We start from the raw sequence: 13,993 nt of genomic DNA, 5'->3' as shown, positions 1-13,993 counted from the left end.
TCTGTACCTTGTGTCTATGAGGTGAAAACCTTAATCTTTATTCCAAGCCCTCTATCTTTACTGTTCCACTACTTTCTGAAGCACATTCTGTGAAGTATCGCAAATAATGTGTTGACTATTTCCTAAATTTATTCCAATGTACTCATTTCTAAATTACACAATGTAAAGGTTTTTATGTATAACCCTTCTGCCTTATTTTAACAGTCCACTATCTCCCCAGAAAACACACTTACCTAGTTAACAGGTCAGTGTACTGTAATTGTTGAGCCTGAGCTAAACTGTTTTCTCATCAGGTAGTTTGGTCCGTCTTATCAGACATTTCTTTTACACTAAATGAGATTCTTATAAAGGCACAGTGCTAATTGCATTAGTATTGTCTGGGTGTAACTGTAATGTAATATATGGACAAAAAGTACATTAATGCCTGCCTGAAGTGTTTTAATTGATTTCTCAAGCATTAATAGAATCCACTTTGATGTAAAACAAATGCTGAAAAGTAATTACCAGGTTACGCATTTTACATGAAATAAGTATGTTACATTTATGCATCTTACAGGTGTTTTTCTGCCACTGTACTTAATAAAGTATGTCTTTCTGATTGCAGAGCAAAGAGATTGCATTCCAGCTACATGAGGATTTAATGAAGGTTCTCAATGAGCTGTATACGGTAAGAATATCCTATGTGTAGCAGTCTAGCTGTGTCTTTGGGTATTGTTTGGATATTTAATAGAGTTAAGAGCTGTTGGCGTTTATGCTAATATGGGTATGCATCAAATATATCTGTACTATTTGCCTGAGTTTTGTCTGTGCTTTGATTTCATTGCTTTGAGTTCTGTTTCTTACATGTGCTATGTAAATAACTACTATTTTTGGACAACCACAGGAACAGGCACTGTGTATTTAGAGTGCTCAGCTAGTCACCATAAGCATAAATAAAATGGGGTCTTAGTAATTGTTTAACACAATTTTCCAGTTCTCTGTGCAGTTGCCAGGCTGGGATAGAGTGTCATTTAGGCCAAAACAGCTCAGCAGTAAATCCACTGTTACACCGATATAAAATACTTCAGGATGATGTACAATGTAGCACATGCTGGCATAAGGACTCTGGGTACTTGATGTCCTTTACTGCTTTGGAACCCAGCCACCAAGTCTAATGGCAGGTGAAACACAGATAGATGTCTATAGTGTGGACTGATTATCATACTGTGCACTATATAAAGTCAGACATAAAGCGTTGACTGAATTTTAACACTCGATTTGACCGACAGTTAAGCATATGCCAACAAGCTGTGATCACAGACGCCAAAACATTAAGCCCTTAACCTTTTGTTACTATCATTAGCCTTTATTGACATTTGACATTACTGTAATCTTCGCTACAGCCTAAAACAACTTTCTATAGGTATGAGTAATGTTCTGCTGAGCACATGCAAATCAAAAGCTAAAGCCATATGCATGTCGCATAGTTGTCATCTTGCTGTAGCTGAAAAGTTGCACTTGGACATGAGTGCAGTTTGTTTAGACTGTAGCCTAACAAAACAGGAACAGATATGCTACAGTAGTAAACCTGTGGGCTCCCTCAGTAATATATTGATGAAATTGTTGGTACAAATTCAGACATTATCCTTTGGTAGGGTTACAGGATGGCTGTACTCAGAAGAACAGATTTATTTAGAGCTCCCAGTACAAAAAAATGGAAAGAAGTAAAAAGCCACTAAAAGGTAATCAAAGTAAAATTAAGTTGATGTTTAGCCACTATACTACCTGAATATCAGCAAAGAAGAAATGTGGAGAAAGTAAGAGAAAATTGGCTAGGAAAAAAACGCTGGTGGGGAAAATGTTTGCAGCTGTTCAACAAAATCAGTTCAGGTTTCAGCTTTAATACAAGTAATAGTTTCCAGTAATTTAGAGAAAAAAAATCATATTTATTCAGAGGTGTTGAAAATAAGTGAGAAAGCTTTAACTTTAAGCAGCTATTCAAAAGAGCTCATAAAACTGCAGAGGTTGAAATGAAGGGAAACACTTCCGGAGTATGAGTCTTCATAAGATGAACAGTTTCAAAAAATAGTAGGATTAGAAGATGGAGCACACAGAGAAAACTTGATATTTTCTACTTTGCCAGAGAAATTGGAAGGTGTATGTATTAGTAATTTAAAGAGCACATCATGTGCATGGTGCAAATTTGTCTAAGAGAAAGAAGCCAATACCTATTTTAGTGAAGATAGTCATCCTAGCAGAAAGAGCTGTGGTATAAGGTAAAAGTAATGACAACTAAGGACACCAGAGTGTTTGTGACAAATGATTATTCATTGTACAACAGGCAGAAGAGAAGGAAGTTTATCCCTGCAAATAAGGGGATGTTGAGAGGCAGGTGTGAGATTATATTTGTTACGTCTGTTTTTAGAATATTTTTTCTGGAGTATCAAAGAAATTTTTGGATGCAGAACAGGCTAAGGAGAAAAAAAAATACCCAGCAAAGAGTGAGCCAGCAAGCTGAGTGGGACTCTGCTTTTCATTCTTCTTACAGTAGCAAAGCCCAGTGAAACCTTCTTAATTGTTCCAAAGGAAAATGACTGAATGACAGAAAAAAAGCCCAGACGGTGACTGGAAAAATCAAGAGTACCTTGGCTTGAGCCAGAGACTGGTGTTTGGGTGGCTGAAATGATAAGGAGGAAAACGAGCAAGAATGTTGAAGCTGGAACTAAATGAAAGAATTGTAAACTGTTTCCAAAAGATGCAGTTTGGACATAGAAATTATGCTTCTACAAAGGAAGTGTCTAAAAAGGACTAGAAGTTTGTGACTGTGTTAACTGGTGGGGAGGACTCTAAAGCATAATTTCCACTTTGTCATCACGGTTTAAAATGACAGTAAATGGACTGAAGATGTAATTGTAAGCAGTAAAAAAAGGCTTTGTTTTTAGTAAAACATACATAATATATGTCTTAACGTGAACTGCATGTTGTATAGTAAGTAGCTCTCTGTGGTATGCGGAGGTGTTTTAAATGTGAGATCATATCAATGTGTGCTGTTTATGCTAGGAATATTAAAAGTAAGAGAACTTTTTCTTGAATGTAATACATTCTGGGTATATATTGTAAAAAATAATAAAGGCTATATTAAGAGTTCTTGGGCTGGTAGGGTGTACTGATGTATTATGTGTATTGAAGTGTAATAACTCCCCTGAGATTGTACGTGTTGATGTATATGCAAGTGTACTTCATTTTTTTCTGCAGATAAGGAGATTTTGTTTTTCTTGAAACACGCATGACAGAAAATGGAAGATATGAAAAATAGTAGCTCACTAGTATTTGAAATTAGCTTTTTTCCTTGAATACATAATGCTATTAGCCTTTTTCATCAAGTGCCATTAGTACGAGACAGAATGTCTACACGTGCAGGTAACTGATAGGGATCTATCTAAAGAATATGTTCTTTAGCATTTTTATAAAAACCTTGTAGATTAGTATTTAAAGGGGAACAATGGTTAGGTGCTTAACAGTTGTTAAGCACTACTATGCACTATTAACATCACATCTGACAGTAAAAGCTGACATTACTGGTCAGTAAACAACAGCAGCCAGACATGAAACGACTTCATTTCAACTCCCATTTCTGCCTGCTGTGTTACAAGCACTGTTGATAAACTGATATGCATAGTAGAATGCAAGATGGGAGATGAGTAGTTTGGATTCAGATCAGGATGCAGCACAGCTGACCCGATGTTTGAAGTGAGACAGATAATTGAGAAGAAGCTAGAGATGAGGAAAGAATCCAACTGGGCATTCCTAGTCTTGGAGAAAGCATATAACAAAGTTGCAAGAAAGCTGATTTGGGCAGTACTGTGGTGGTTCAAGTCCCAGAAACATTGGTAGAATCCGTGCAGGCTCTATAGAAAGGGCCCAGTGACTCAAATATGAACAGTGTTTGGCCTCACAGAGGAATTCCCAGTGGGAGCAAGTGTACATCAGAGTTCAGCTCTGAGCCCACTGCTGTTCATACTGGTGATGGACTACATTAGCAAACAGGTTAGAGGGGACAGATCAACAAAGTTGCTGTATGCAGGCAGTGTGGCATTACAGGCAGACTCTGAGCAGGAACTTCAGCAAAGGATAGGGGAATAGAATGCAAAACTGAAGGCACATGGGATGTACCTAAGCTCAGATAAGACATTGTTAATGGCAGTAAATTGGGGGAATCAGAAGCAGCTGAGAATTTAGATAGGAGGGAAGATAGTGGAACGGGAAAGTAGCTTCAAGTATCTGGGAGGGGTGGTTGAGGAGAGGGTAAGTTTGAATGAAGAGGTCACTGCTAGAATCAGAGGGGCTGCAGCTGACTGACAGAGTCTCATGTGTAGTCTTTGACAGAAGAATGCCAAAGAAGCTGAAAAGTTAGGTGTACAAGACAGTGGTCTGACCATTACTACTGTATGGTACAGAAACTTGGGTATAAAGGCAGAACAGATGAGGACACTAGAGGTGCTGCAAATGACATGCCTGAGAAGAGTGGTAGGATGCACACTGTGGGACAGACAAAGAAATGAGGATATAAGAGCAGAAGCCAAAGTAGCTCCAATTTACAGAAAATATCAAAGAGAACAGATTATGGTGGTTTTGGACACATGCAGAAAAGCAGAAGATATTCTGGTGAAGATGATTTGGGACAGACAGGAAGAAGGTAAGAGGAAACTAGGACATCCAGCAAAGAGGTGGATGGAATGTGTGAGAGAAGATCTGTGACATTGAGGCATGAGCATCTAAGATGGCAGGAGTGTGGCATTGAATCAAGAGAGATAGTGACAGTTAACATGATACCCCGACCCCATGTAGAAAATGGGAAGAAGTGGGCTGATGATGATGGTGATGATGATTTTATATGCCTTCCCAATTCCTTTTTCGTCTGTAGCTTCTGTTCTAGATTCAGCTAAACTCTTCAATAGCATGTCTTTCACTTAGGAGTCCCCTGTCCCTTTTTCTTTGCCTATACTCTGACATCGGTCCATGTTAGAGAGGGCAGCCTCTAGCCTGAAGTCCAAATGTAGTTAAGAAAAGTTAGCTTTATTCGCAAATGATATTTTATATGTAATAAATCAAGAAAATGACATTTCAGTGTTGTGGAACATTTTGAGAAATTTGTCAGTCTTTTCAGGATGTGAAATAAACAAAGATAAAACAAAAGCAATAAATTAAGTACAGACGCAAACTGGTTAAGCAGTACCCATATTTATGAAGAGATGATATGATCAAGTATTTAGGGTATGGATTAAAAAGTATTCTATTATGACAGCTAAATGTATTTGGTAACAGACTAAACAAAACACAATACAAAATTGAGAAGTTGGAAATAGATAGTTGGATGCAAACAGTGAAGATGTTAATTGTCCCTTTAGTTTCATGTATAGGTCAGGTGTATTTTTATCAACTACATAACCAGTTGTAGACCATAATTAATAAGGAGATGAAGGAATTTATTTTGGAGAGGAAGAGAGCAAGAGTAAAGTGGGATACGTTGTTTTTTCCTACAGAACAAGGTGGTTTAGGACTACCTGATTCGAAAAGACACTTTAGAGCTTCTCACTTAAGGCACTTGTGTGTAATACAAACAGAAGATTTTAAATCAAAGTGGAAAGAAATGATATTGAAATGGAGGAGATCAAGAAATGAGTGAGTGTAGGATTTTATATGCAGGTCATTAAGGAAAATAAAAACTTCCGCGCTGAATATTATATTTAAGTAGAGTGTGGAGTGCCGTGATTGCATTCAAAAAACAGTTAACTTCTTTGGTCAGTGCTACTTTAGCACGAGACCTGACCTTAATGATTATAATGGTGCTTTTAAGAATTGTTAAGCACTCCTATGCACTATTAACATTGCATCTGACACTAAAAGCTGACATCACTAGTCAGTAAACAACAGCAGCAAGACATGAAACAACTCCATTTCAACTCCCGTTTCTGCCTACTGTCTGCTGTGTTACAAGCACTATCAACATCCGTTTCTAATAAAAATAAAAGATTGCCCATAAGCCATTAATTACACCATAAGCTCCACACAACAGGCAAATCCAGATAGTTGAGTGCTGTAAAATCTTTAATCATATAATCCACAGTACAAGGTTAAGCGCTTTCTTCCTCTGTATAACACTTCGGGGACATCATCAGAACCAAATGAACCAAATGAAACATTCCCCCTACCATAAAATCAACTCATTTATACTTTTAAAAAACAATAATACAATTAACCAATTAATTGAAACATCAATTGCCTCTAAAAAAACGTTTTATAAACGTAAAAATGTATATAAATATAACATCCGTTTCTGCCTGCTGTGTTACAAGCACTATTTTGATACAGAATGCTTCCCTTACACAGGGATTATGCAATGACATCAGCCACTTCTCCAGTGTTTTACTGGCACAAAACATTGGACTTTATATTTAATTTTAGTTTTTTGTAACAAGAAGTACATGGAGTAGATATGGATACCAAGATTCAGTTGGTGAGCTTTACTCTTGAGGAGAATTTCTTGGCATCCATATCTCAAACACATAATAAGCTAGTTATGATCAGAGACCTCGTCATAATCCTTTGTAAAATATTGTATGAATTAAGCCAACACAAGAATGGAGATGGGAGGTTTTACCAATATGGATGACTGCAAGTAGGGCAATGGAATGTAGGCAAGAGGGACTGGAATTTATTGGAGAAAAATTAGCAGAGAGACCAAAGTATTTGGAGCACATAACTATGGAGGGAAAAGCAGTAGAGTGGGATGTGGGCAAGCAGAAGTTTGGACTGCAGGTTGGAGACTGCCTTCCCTACCGTGGACTGCTAAGAGGTTATAGGCAAAGAGAAAAGAATAGGGGAGTGCTTAGTGAAAGATCAGTTCTGCTTGAATTTTTAGTTGAGGCAAGCGCAGAAGCTGCTGTTAAAACGGGATAATTAGGGCATTTAAAACCCTGCATAAGTATAAGAATCAATCCGAAGAGGTCAAAAAAGATTTGGAAGAAAGACTGGAAAGGCAATATAAAAAGCAACCATGGGAAGATGTGTGTATGACTCACTAAGTATGAAGCAAAGTCCAAAAGTTTAGGATTTCTGCATGAAACTGTTTGTGTTAAATCCCAAACAGACTTTAGAGATTATTTTTCAGGGAGGTAGCAATTGCTGGAGTTGTGATGGGGAAAGAGATGTAACTAAGAATATGTTTTTTGGGGAAAGTAACAAGTTGACAGGTTTTAAAAATTCCCCAGAGTACTTTATCAGAAAGGGTGGAGATTGATTGTAACTAAGGAAATGATTCTTTTGAGCTCGTCTGTAGGTTCTGAATTCTTTAGCCATAATAAGACTCATTTTCCAGAGGAGAAGGAGTACATTTTAATGGAAGGCTGGATTTGACTGGATATATGTAATGCCTTAATGAATGTTAATTGTTAAAAAAAAGAAAATGCGCATGTGTAATGCAGAAAATTAATATAAATGTTTACAATGGTTTGTTTTCTTTTCTTTTCTGTAACTGTATGTCTACCCATGTTATTGTTAATACTGTGTGAATTTAATAAAGGTGTTAAAAAATGAATCCTTAGGGAATTACTTCTTAAAAGCACTACAGTGAATGTGATGAATAAAAGGTGGTCAAGTTGTTTGTACATTGAGAACTTAGGGACATATGACATGACCATGATTTATGTGCGACTTGTATGACTTTATCAGTGAAGTATAGGTTTTGTGTGCCCTTTTGTTCAGAGAGGTCATAGCTTTACAGTAAACTTGCTGCATGTAAGTGTGCCTTTTTTATCCTGATAACTGCAAATATCCACACTATTTTGCATGCATTCTCTTCTATGCAAGCTGTGTTTGTTCACCCTTCCCTGTCTTTGTGGAAATAATCCTTGAATGCACCAGTGTTTTCCCTCTCATTCCTTTGTTTAATTGTTTGCCTTGGTTTGTAGATTTTTTTGTTGTATTTTAATTATTTTCTTTTGTCTGTGTTTCTTGTATCAAACACCAATAATTTCATCATTTTGTTTACCTGTATGTACTTATGTTGAGTGGAATCATTTTATAGAAAATGGCTTTGATAATGCAAATCCATTTATTTTCTCTTTACTACAATTATTTCTGTCCTGTAGCTTTATTTTATTCCCATTTTCCTTTAGGTTCATAGGAAGTTACTAGACTATTGACCCGAGGGTCTTTACAAGCCTAGCCATTAAATACTAGTATAAAACTATATGAGAGATAGCGTCTGTGCCCAAGGTTTTTCTAGCAAGGACTACCTATGTCCAAGAGAGAAGCCAAGGCAATCCCTGGCAGAAATTTACAGTTTCCCATCCAGTCATCCAGGTTGCGCTTAAACAGGGTCATGGAGGTGCTCTGCTTGATATGGATTGGAAGCCTATTCCAGAAGAGTGGCAATCTTGAGAGATCTATCGGTCTCTCTCGCAGGTCCTGTTTATGTCGCAGGCTAGATTGAGGTCCCTGGAATGGGTGACTCTAGTCCCATTTTGGCTTATGGATGTGCAGCATTTCCATTAGATTTGGGTCAGAGATAGCCCTGTAAACCAGACATAAGTCGCCTCTAAGTAGTCTATACACTAGTGAATACAGTGACAGCAACTTCAGTCTGTCCATGTAAGATGTGCTGGAGACCATGAACTTAGAAATCTCCGAGGTCTTTCATGTTCCTGCAGGTGTCTGGAACAGTACATACCAAAAGGACCATTATATTCAGTAATAGGCCTGATGAGGGACTAGTACAGGGGAGTTATAACCTCTTGCTCTTTAGGAGATGCCTTTGCTAATCGGGTAAGCAATGTAAAATGCCTTCCTCTGTTCCTCACCACAGTAGACACATGGTGGTCAAAGTTGAGGTCACAGTCAACTTGTGTTCCCAGGTCTCTCACTACCAAATTGGTATTTAAGGTATTATTGTTTGTTTTATAATCAGCAAGGACATTGTTTCATTGAAGAGAATGATAATGCATTTTTTAGCATTTAGTTTCAAGACCATGGCTTTAGCACCAATCATTGGTCTGTGTAAGCCCCTTTTGAAGTACACTGACATTGCTAGGGTTTTCAGTGATGGCACCTAATTTGCAGTCACCCCTCTGTTTTGGCCTGGACTTCTGACAAGTATATGTCAAAGAAGAGGGGGTCCAGCACTAACCCTTGTGGGACCCCAGCACTGACCTTTGTGGGACCCCACTGGTGACAGGTCTGCTGGTAGAGGTAAAGTCTCCCACTTTGAGTGTTGTCAATTTATGAGCCAGTTTGCAGCCCACCTGACAACATAGGGGTTGATATTCAAGTGGTTTAGTTTGTCAGTGATGCCCACATGTGGGATAGTGTCAAAGGCCTTGGTCAAGTCAAGATGGGCTGTATGCATGGCTTTGCCCTCGTCTGTGGCTCTGGTCACGTTCTCAAAGAAGTCCACCAGGTTTAGCAGGCATGACCTGCCTTTGACAAAACCGGACAGGGATGGATCCAGGGTTTGGAGGTCGCCTATATCCTTATTTATGAGGTCCATGATGATTCATTCCATTGCCTTACAGATGAGGCTGGTTAAACTTATGGGTCTATAGTTATCCGGGTCTGTTGCCGAGCCACTCTTGTGGAGGGAGATAACAGTCACTGTTTTCCATTCAGTGGGGGACAAAGCTAGTGCTCAGACTGTGGTTGAATAGAGTGCCTAATGGAGTAGCTAGCTCTTGTTTTAGACCATTAAGAATGCAGCCCAGATTGCCATCTGGTCCCATAAAAGCTGTGTTCTTAGCCTTGGAGAAAGCATTGCTGATGTGCTCTTTGGAGATGCAGGGAAGAGGAGATGATGAAGACATAGTTTGTGGTATGCTTGGGGGGAAGGGGGGGTGAAATGTTCGCCAAACAAGTCTGCTAGCAGGTTTGCAATTTCCGCAGGGTCAGTGTGTGTGTGATGCCACCCACAATTAGTTCAGCACACATCTGAGTCCTACCTTTTAGGTTGCGGACATAGCCGAAGAAAGCCTTATGGTTATCCTTGGCTATGGTTGCTTAATTTTTATCACAGTTGCTCTTTGAAGATTTTTACGAGTTGTCTTATTTGCTTGTTTAGGCCGAGAAGGGTGGTCTTCCAATTCTGGGATCTCACTTTTATATTTTTAGACAGCAGCTTCTTTCACTGTTGTATAATTTATTACATTTTTTTTTTGTTTTATTTTGTTTTTGTTTTTTTGAAAATCTTGCTTTAATCCTATAATCTGGCATGGCTGTGTCTATACATTTGTGCAGATGTTTATACAGGGCATCAGTGTATATCTTAGTATAGATGTCAATACCATCTGTGGAAACTGGAGCTTGGAAGTCAGTTATACCTTCCGTTATAGCTGTGGTGAAGTTTTTTAGCCTGACTTCTCCTTTGGGGAGTTCTGATGCTATTGCTACTTCAAAAATGACTGATTTATGGTCGGATTTAACCAGTGCAGGCACTACACTTGAGGCGTTGCATCGGTCATTCATATTGGTGAGGGTCAGGTCTAGAATATTGGAGCCCCTTGTGGGGTGGTGCACCATTTTTTCCAGAGCATTTGAGTTAAAGTCCAGGAGCTTTTGTGCGAGTGAGTTTGAGCTCATGTAAGTTTCCCAATTAATGGAAGGATAGTTGAAGTCACCCATGACTAGGGTGTTAGGTTGTACTTAACTGTCCCAAGTAGGTCTAAATAATCTGTGTGGGCATCTTGGTTCATGAAAGGGGACCTGTAACTGACTACCTGAAGGGGGGGGGGGTCTTACACATGGTAATTTGGACTTGAGAGTAGCTCCATAGAGTTTTCTTGTCTGACCAGTCTAGAGGTGTAATTATCTGTAATGAAGATAGATACTCCACCTCCTTTAGTTCTCACACCTTCAATTTGTGGTCTGAAAGTGTGGAAGGCATTGTAGCCTTGCAAGGCCTCGGTACTTTTTACAGCCTTGAGCCAGGTTTCTGCAATTGCATAGACATCAACATCTTCCAGGGAGAGGAGTGCTTCCAGAGAATGCAGTTTCTGATTTAAACTCCTAGGGTTTAGCAGCATGACCCTTAGTAAAAGGCATTAAGGAGGAGGCAAGTGCCTTAGCCAGCAGCCAAAAGCCTAGAGATGCCAGGTGAAGACCATCCTCTGGCAAAGCAGCATGACCAATCCACCATGTCTTCCCAGGCTGACAGGAACTGGATCCCTTTAGAATGACACCAGAAACTAAACCAGTTATTGAAGGCATTTTCTGTTTATATTGTGGTATCATCTTAGACAAGGGTAAAATGCTGTTCGTAGCTAGGACATACCCGCCTGGGACACATGTTCAGAGAGCTCAATCATGTCTCGCTTCATATAGTCCAGAGAGGTACGTCTCAAGTCATTCGCACCAACATGAACTATGATGGAGTCATAATGGTATTTGTTGTTGAGAGACTTGAGTGCATGTGTGATCTGGTGAATCCTTGCACTAGACAAGCAGCTAACCGTAACCTTCTCCTTGTTCAACCTGGTGAGTGGGACGTCTGTATGCCTCACTATAGAGTCGTCTATAACTAAAACATTTGGAATAGTTGTGCATTGCCTTAAGGGCTTATTTGGTGAGAGAGAGGTGCTAGTATTTTTATGTGTATTGGGTGCTTTGGGTGTAGCATGTTTGTGTTTTGGAGGTCTGTAGTGTTTAGGTAGGTTTCTGGAGAGTACCTCTGCATATGAAGGTTTACGTTTTGGGTGCATATTAGAAAGGAGTTATAATGTGTGAGCTGGCAAGCTGTTTTAGTGTTGCTGTTCTGGGCACGAGAGAGGAGTGATTCCAGATTCTTAGTGTCGGAGCATCTTTTGTACAATTGTACTTGAGTGATTTAGGAGTAAAGGGTTGTCAGTGTACATGAGGCAGTTGCTACCCTGCCTCAAAAACCCATGTCCACCAAGCTGGCAGGAGAAACAGAGGGAAACTAACAGTTCATAATGCAAGGTTTGAACTTGTATCTCAGCAGATAGAGAAAACGATGGGGGTATCAGACAGGGAACTACTTTAGGGTGACTGACCTATGGGGGTATACAGTAGGAGGTCTATAAAAGAGGTGCTCTATAGGGTCTGATGTTGGTAGGTAATAAGTAAAATCTCTGCTGGGTGTTTCACTGAACAGTCAGGAGCTGTTCAAGAACTGCTCTGCTAGATAGTCGCCACTTTACTAGAAATAGAAATGCTTTTATTGGCACTTTTGCATCTATAACTGCCAAGAGTTACCCCCTTTGTGCATTGGTGCGCTACGTGCAAGCAAGAGCAAAGCAGCTAATACAAAGAAATCAATGAAGTAGGTCAAACAGAGTTAATTCAAACTGAGACCTGAACCAGTAACCTTTTATTTAGATAGTCCTACTACACGCTCCTGCCATGTGGGTACAGGAGGGCTTTTCAAAAAAAAAAAAAAATGTCCTGATTTTTAGTGCTCAGTCTACAAACGGAACTGAATTCAGCCAGTCTGAATCCAGTGTATACTACGGCCATCAGAAGTGCAATGAAATAACAGAAAAACAGCAGGTTATTTTTTTTTAATTAAATAAGCAACAGTGTAAAAAGCAGCACAGTTTTCTTGAATTAATAATAGCAGAAATAAACAGCAGTTCTAGATCTTTTCTTAAATTAAGTAAAAGCAGCAGTTGGTGTGAAATACAGTCAAAGTGTAACAAATGCAGTAGTAAAATACAGTGCAAAGCAGCAGCAAACAGTATTTTTTAAACTGCTGAAGTACAGTTGCAGTATATAAGAGAAATGCAGAGAAAAATACTTAGAACCCTTTTGTGGTTTCTCAGCTCACAAAGACCAGGTAAACACCTACAGCCAGTAGATGAATAACCCAGTCCTTCTAATGTAAAAGTACAATAAGAGTGATATTCTTCATGTTTCACTGTTGCAGTCATTACATTTGGGTAATCTGCTGGCAGGTTGCCCTACGTCGGTTGCTGTCTTCTCTTCCATGATGTCAGGTCGTCAGGGGTATAAAACATGCAGCCGACGCCATTTTCTTTAGTCTTTCTTGTCGCGTGGTGCCCAAAGCAGAAGCATTTCGCAAATGCCGGTCGGCCGACTACTGAAATATTCGTGTTTGAGTTTCAGAACCGAAGTCTTCAGTAAAGCTAAGTACCCCGTTGGGGAAACTTTTTTCTTGCTTGTTACCGATGTCAGAAAAAATTAATAATTGTATTACTTGTGGAAAGCAAATACCTCATAAGGATTTCCATCTATACTGTATTCCTTGCGTAGGCCCTGATCACAACGTGCCTGGCTGTCGGTTTTGTGCTAGATTTAACCAATGCACTATTAAGCATCAATATATTTTTGCATCAAAGTATTTTGGAAACAGATTTAGCTACCCAGAAATGTTGTCGGTTAGTAATCTGACTACCGGAGTACATAAAAAACACAAAGAAAAGGACAGAGAAAGGCAGTCGAGATCCAAAACTGACGACAAAGCTTCTCCTAAGCCAGTCGCCGGTTCGCCGGTACTCAGTGAGGCACTTTCCCTGATACCCGCTACCTTCGAGTCGCAGGCCTCTACCGACACCCATATGGAGTCTGGCATGCTGCAAGATACTCAAGGTATTGGACCGATGGATATATCTCCCTTGGATGGGTCCGGAGCCACTGAGCAGACACCGGCTTCTGAGGGTGTATTCAGACCTCAACATTTGTATATCAAACCGACGAAAGCTGCAAAACCAAAGACAAAAGCAACTTCTAAAACTAAAAAAAACGACATATGAGCCACGTGCACAGGCCTCTATGCCTAAAAAACAAATGATCAAAATGGCTGAAGACCTTATTACCTTGATCAGGGGTACCCATCCCCCTCCTGATAAGAGGCGTAGGCAAGACACTGATTATGAATCTTCAGATCAGGTTTCTATTTCTTCTGATTCCTCTTCTGATCAGGAATTATCTATACCTCCCTATGAGGATTCTGATGCTGAGGAGTCTATTCCATCTGCATCTCCTCCTG

The 13,993-nt window shown here is 39.5% G+C and overlaps 1 protein-coding gene across 2 annotated transcripts in view; it reads left to right on the top strand.

Moving 5' to 3' along the window:
• SRGAP1 (SLIT-ROBO Rho GTPase activating protein 1) overlaps positions 1–13,993 on the top strand; it is a 1,651,729-nt gene that overhangs the window by 765,220 nt on the left and 872,516 nt on the right. For both annotated transcript variants that reach the window (XM_044088250.1, XM_044088251.1), the window contains exon 4: positions 605–667. In XM_044088250.1, the coding sequence (XP_043944185.1) occupies positions 605–667 (63 nt within the window). The remainder of the gene's footprint in view (positions 1–604; positions 668–13,993) is intronic.

Source organism: Protopterus annectens, chromosome 11.part0 (genome assembly GCF_019279795.1).
Source record: "Protopterus annectens isolate FY-2018-M chromosome 11.part0, PAN1.0, whole genome shotgun sequence".
NCBI classification, from domain to species: Eukaryota; Metazoa; Chordata; order Ceratodontiformes; family Protopteridae; genus Protopterus; species Protopterus annectens.
The sequence above is the reverse complement of the archived record's forward strand: the minus strand, read 5'-3'. Positions and strand labels throughout refer to the sequence as shown.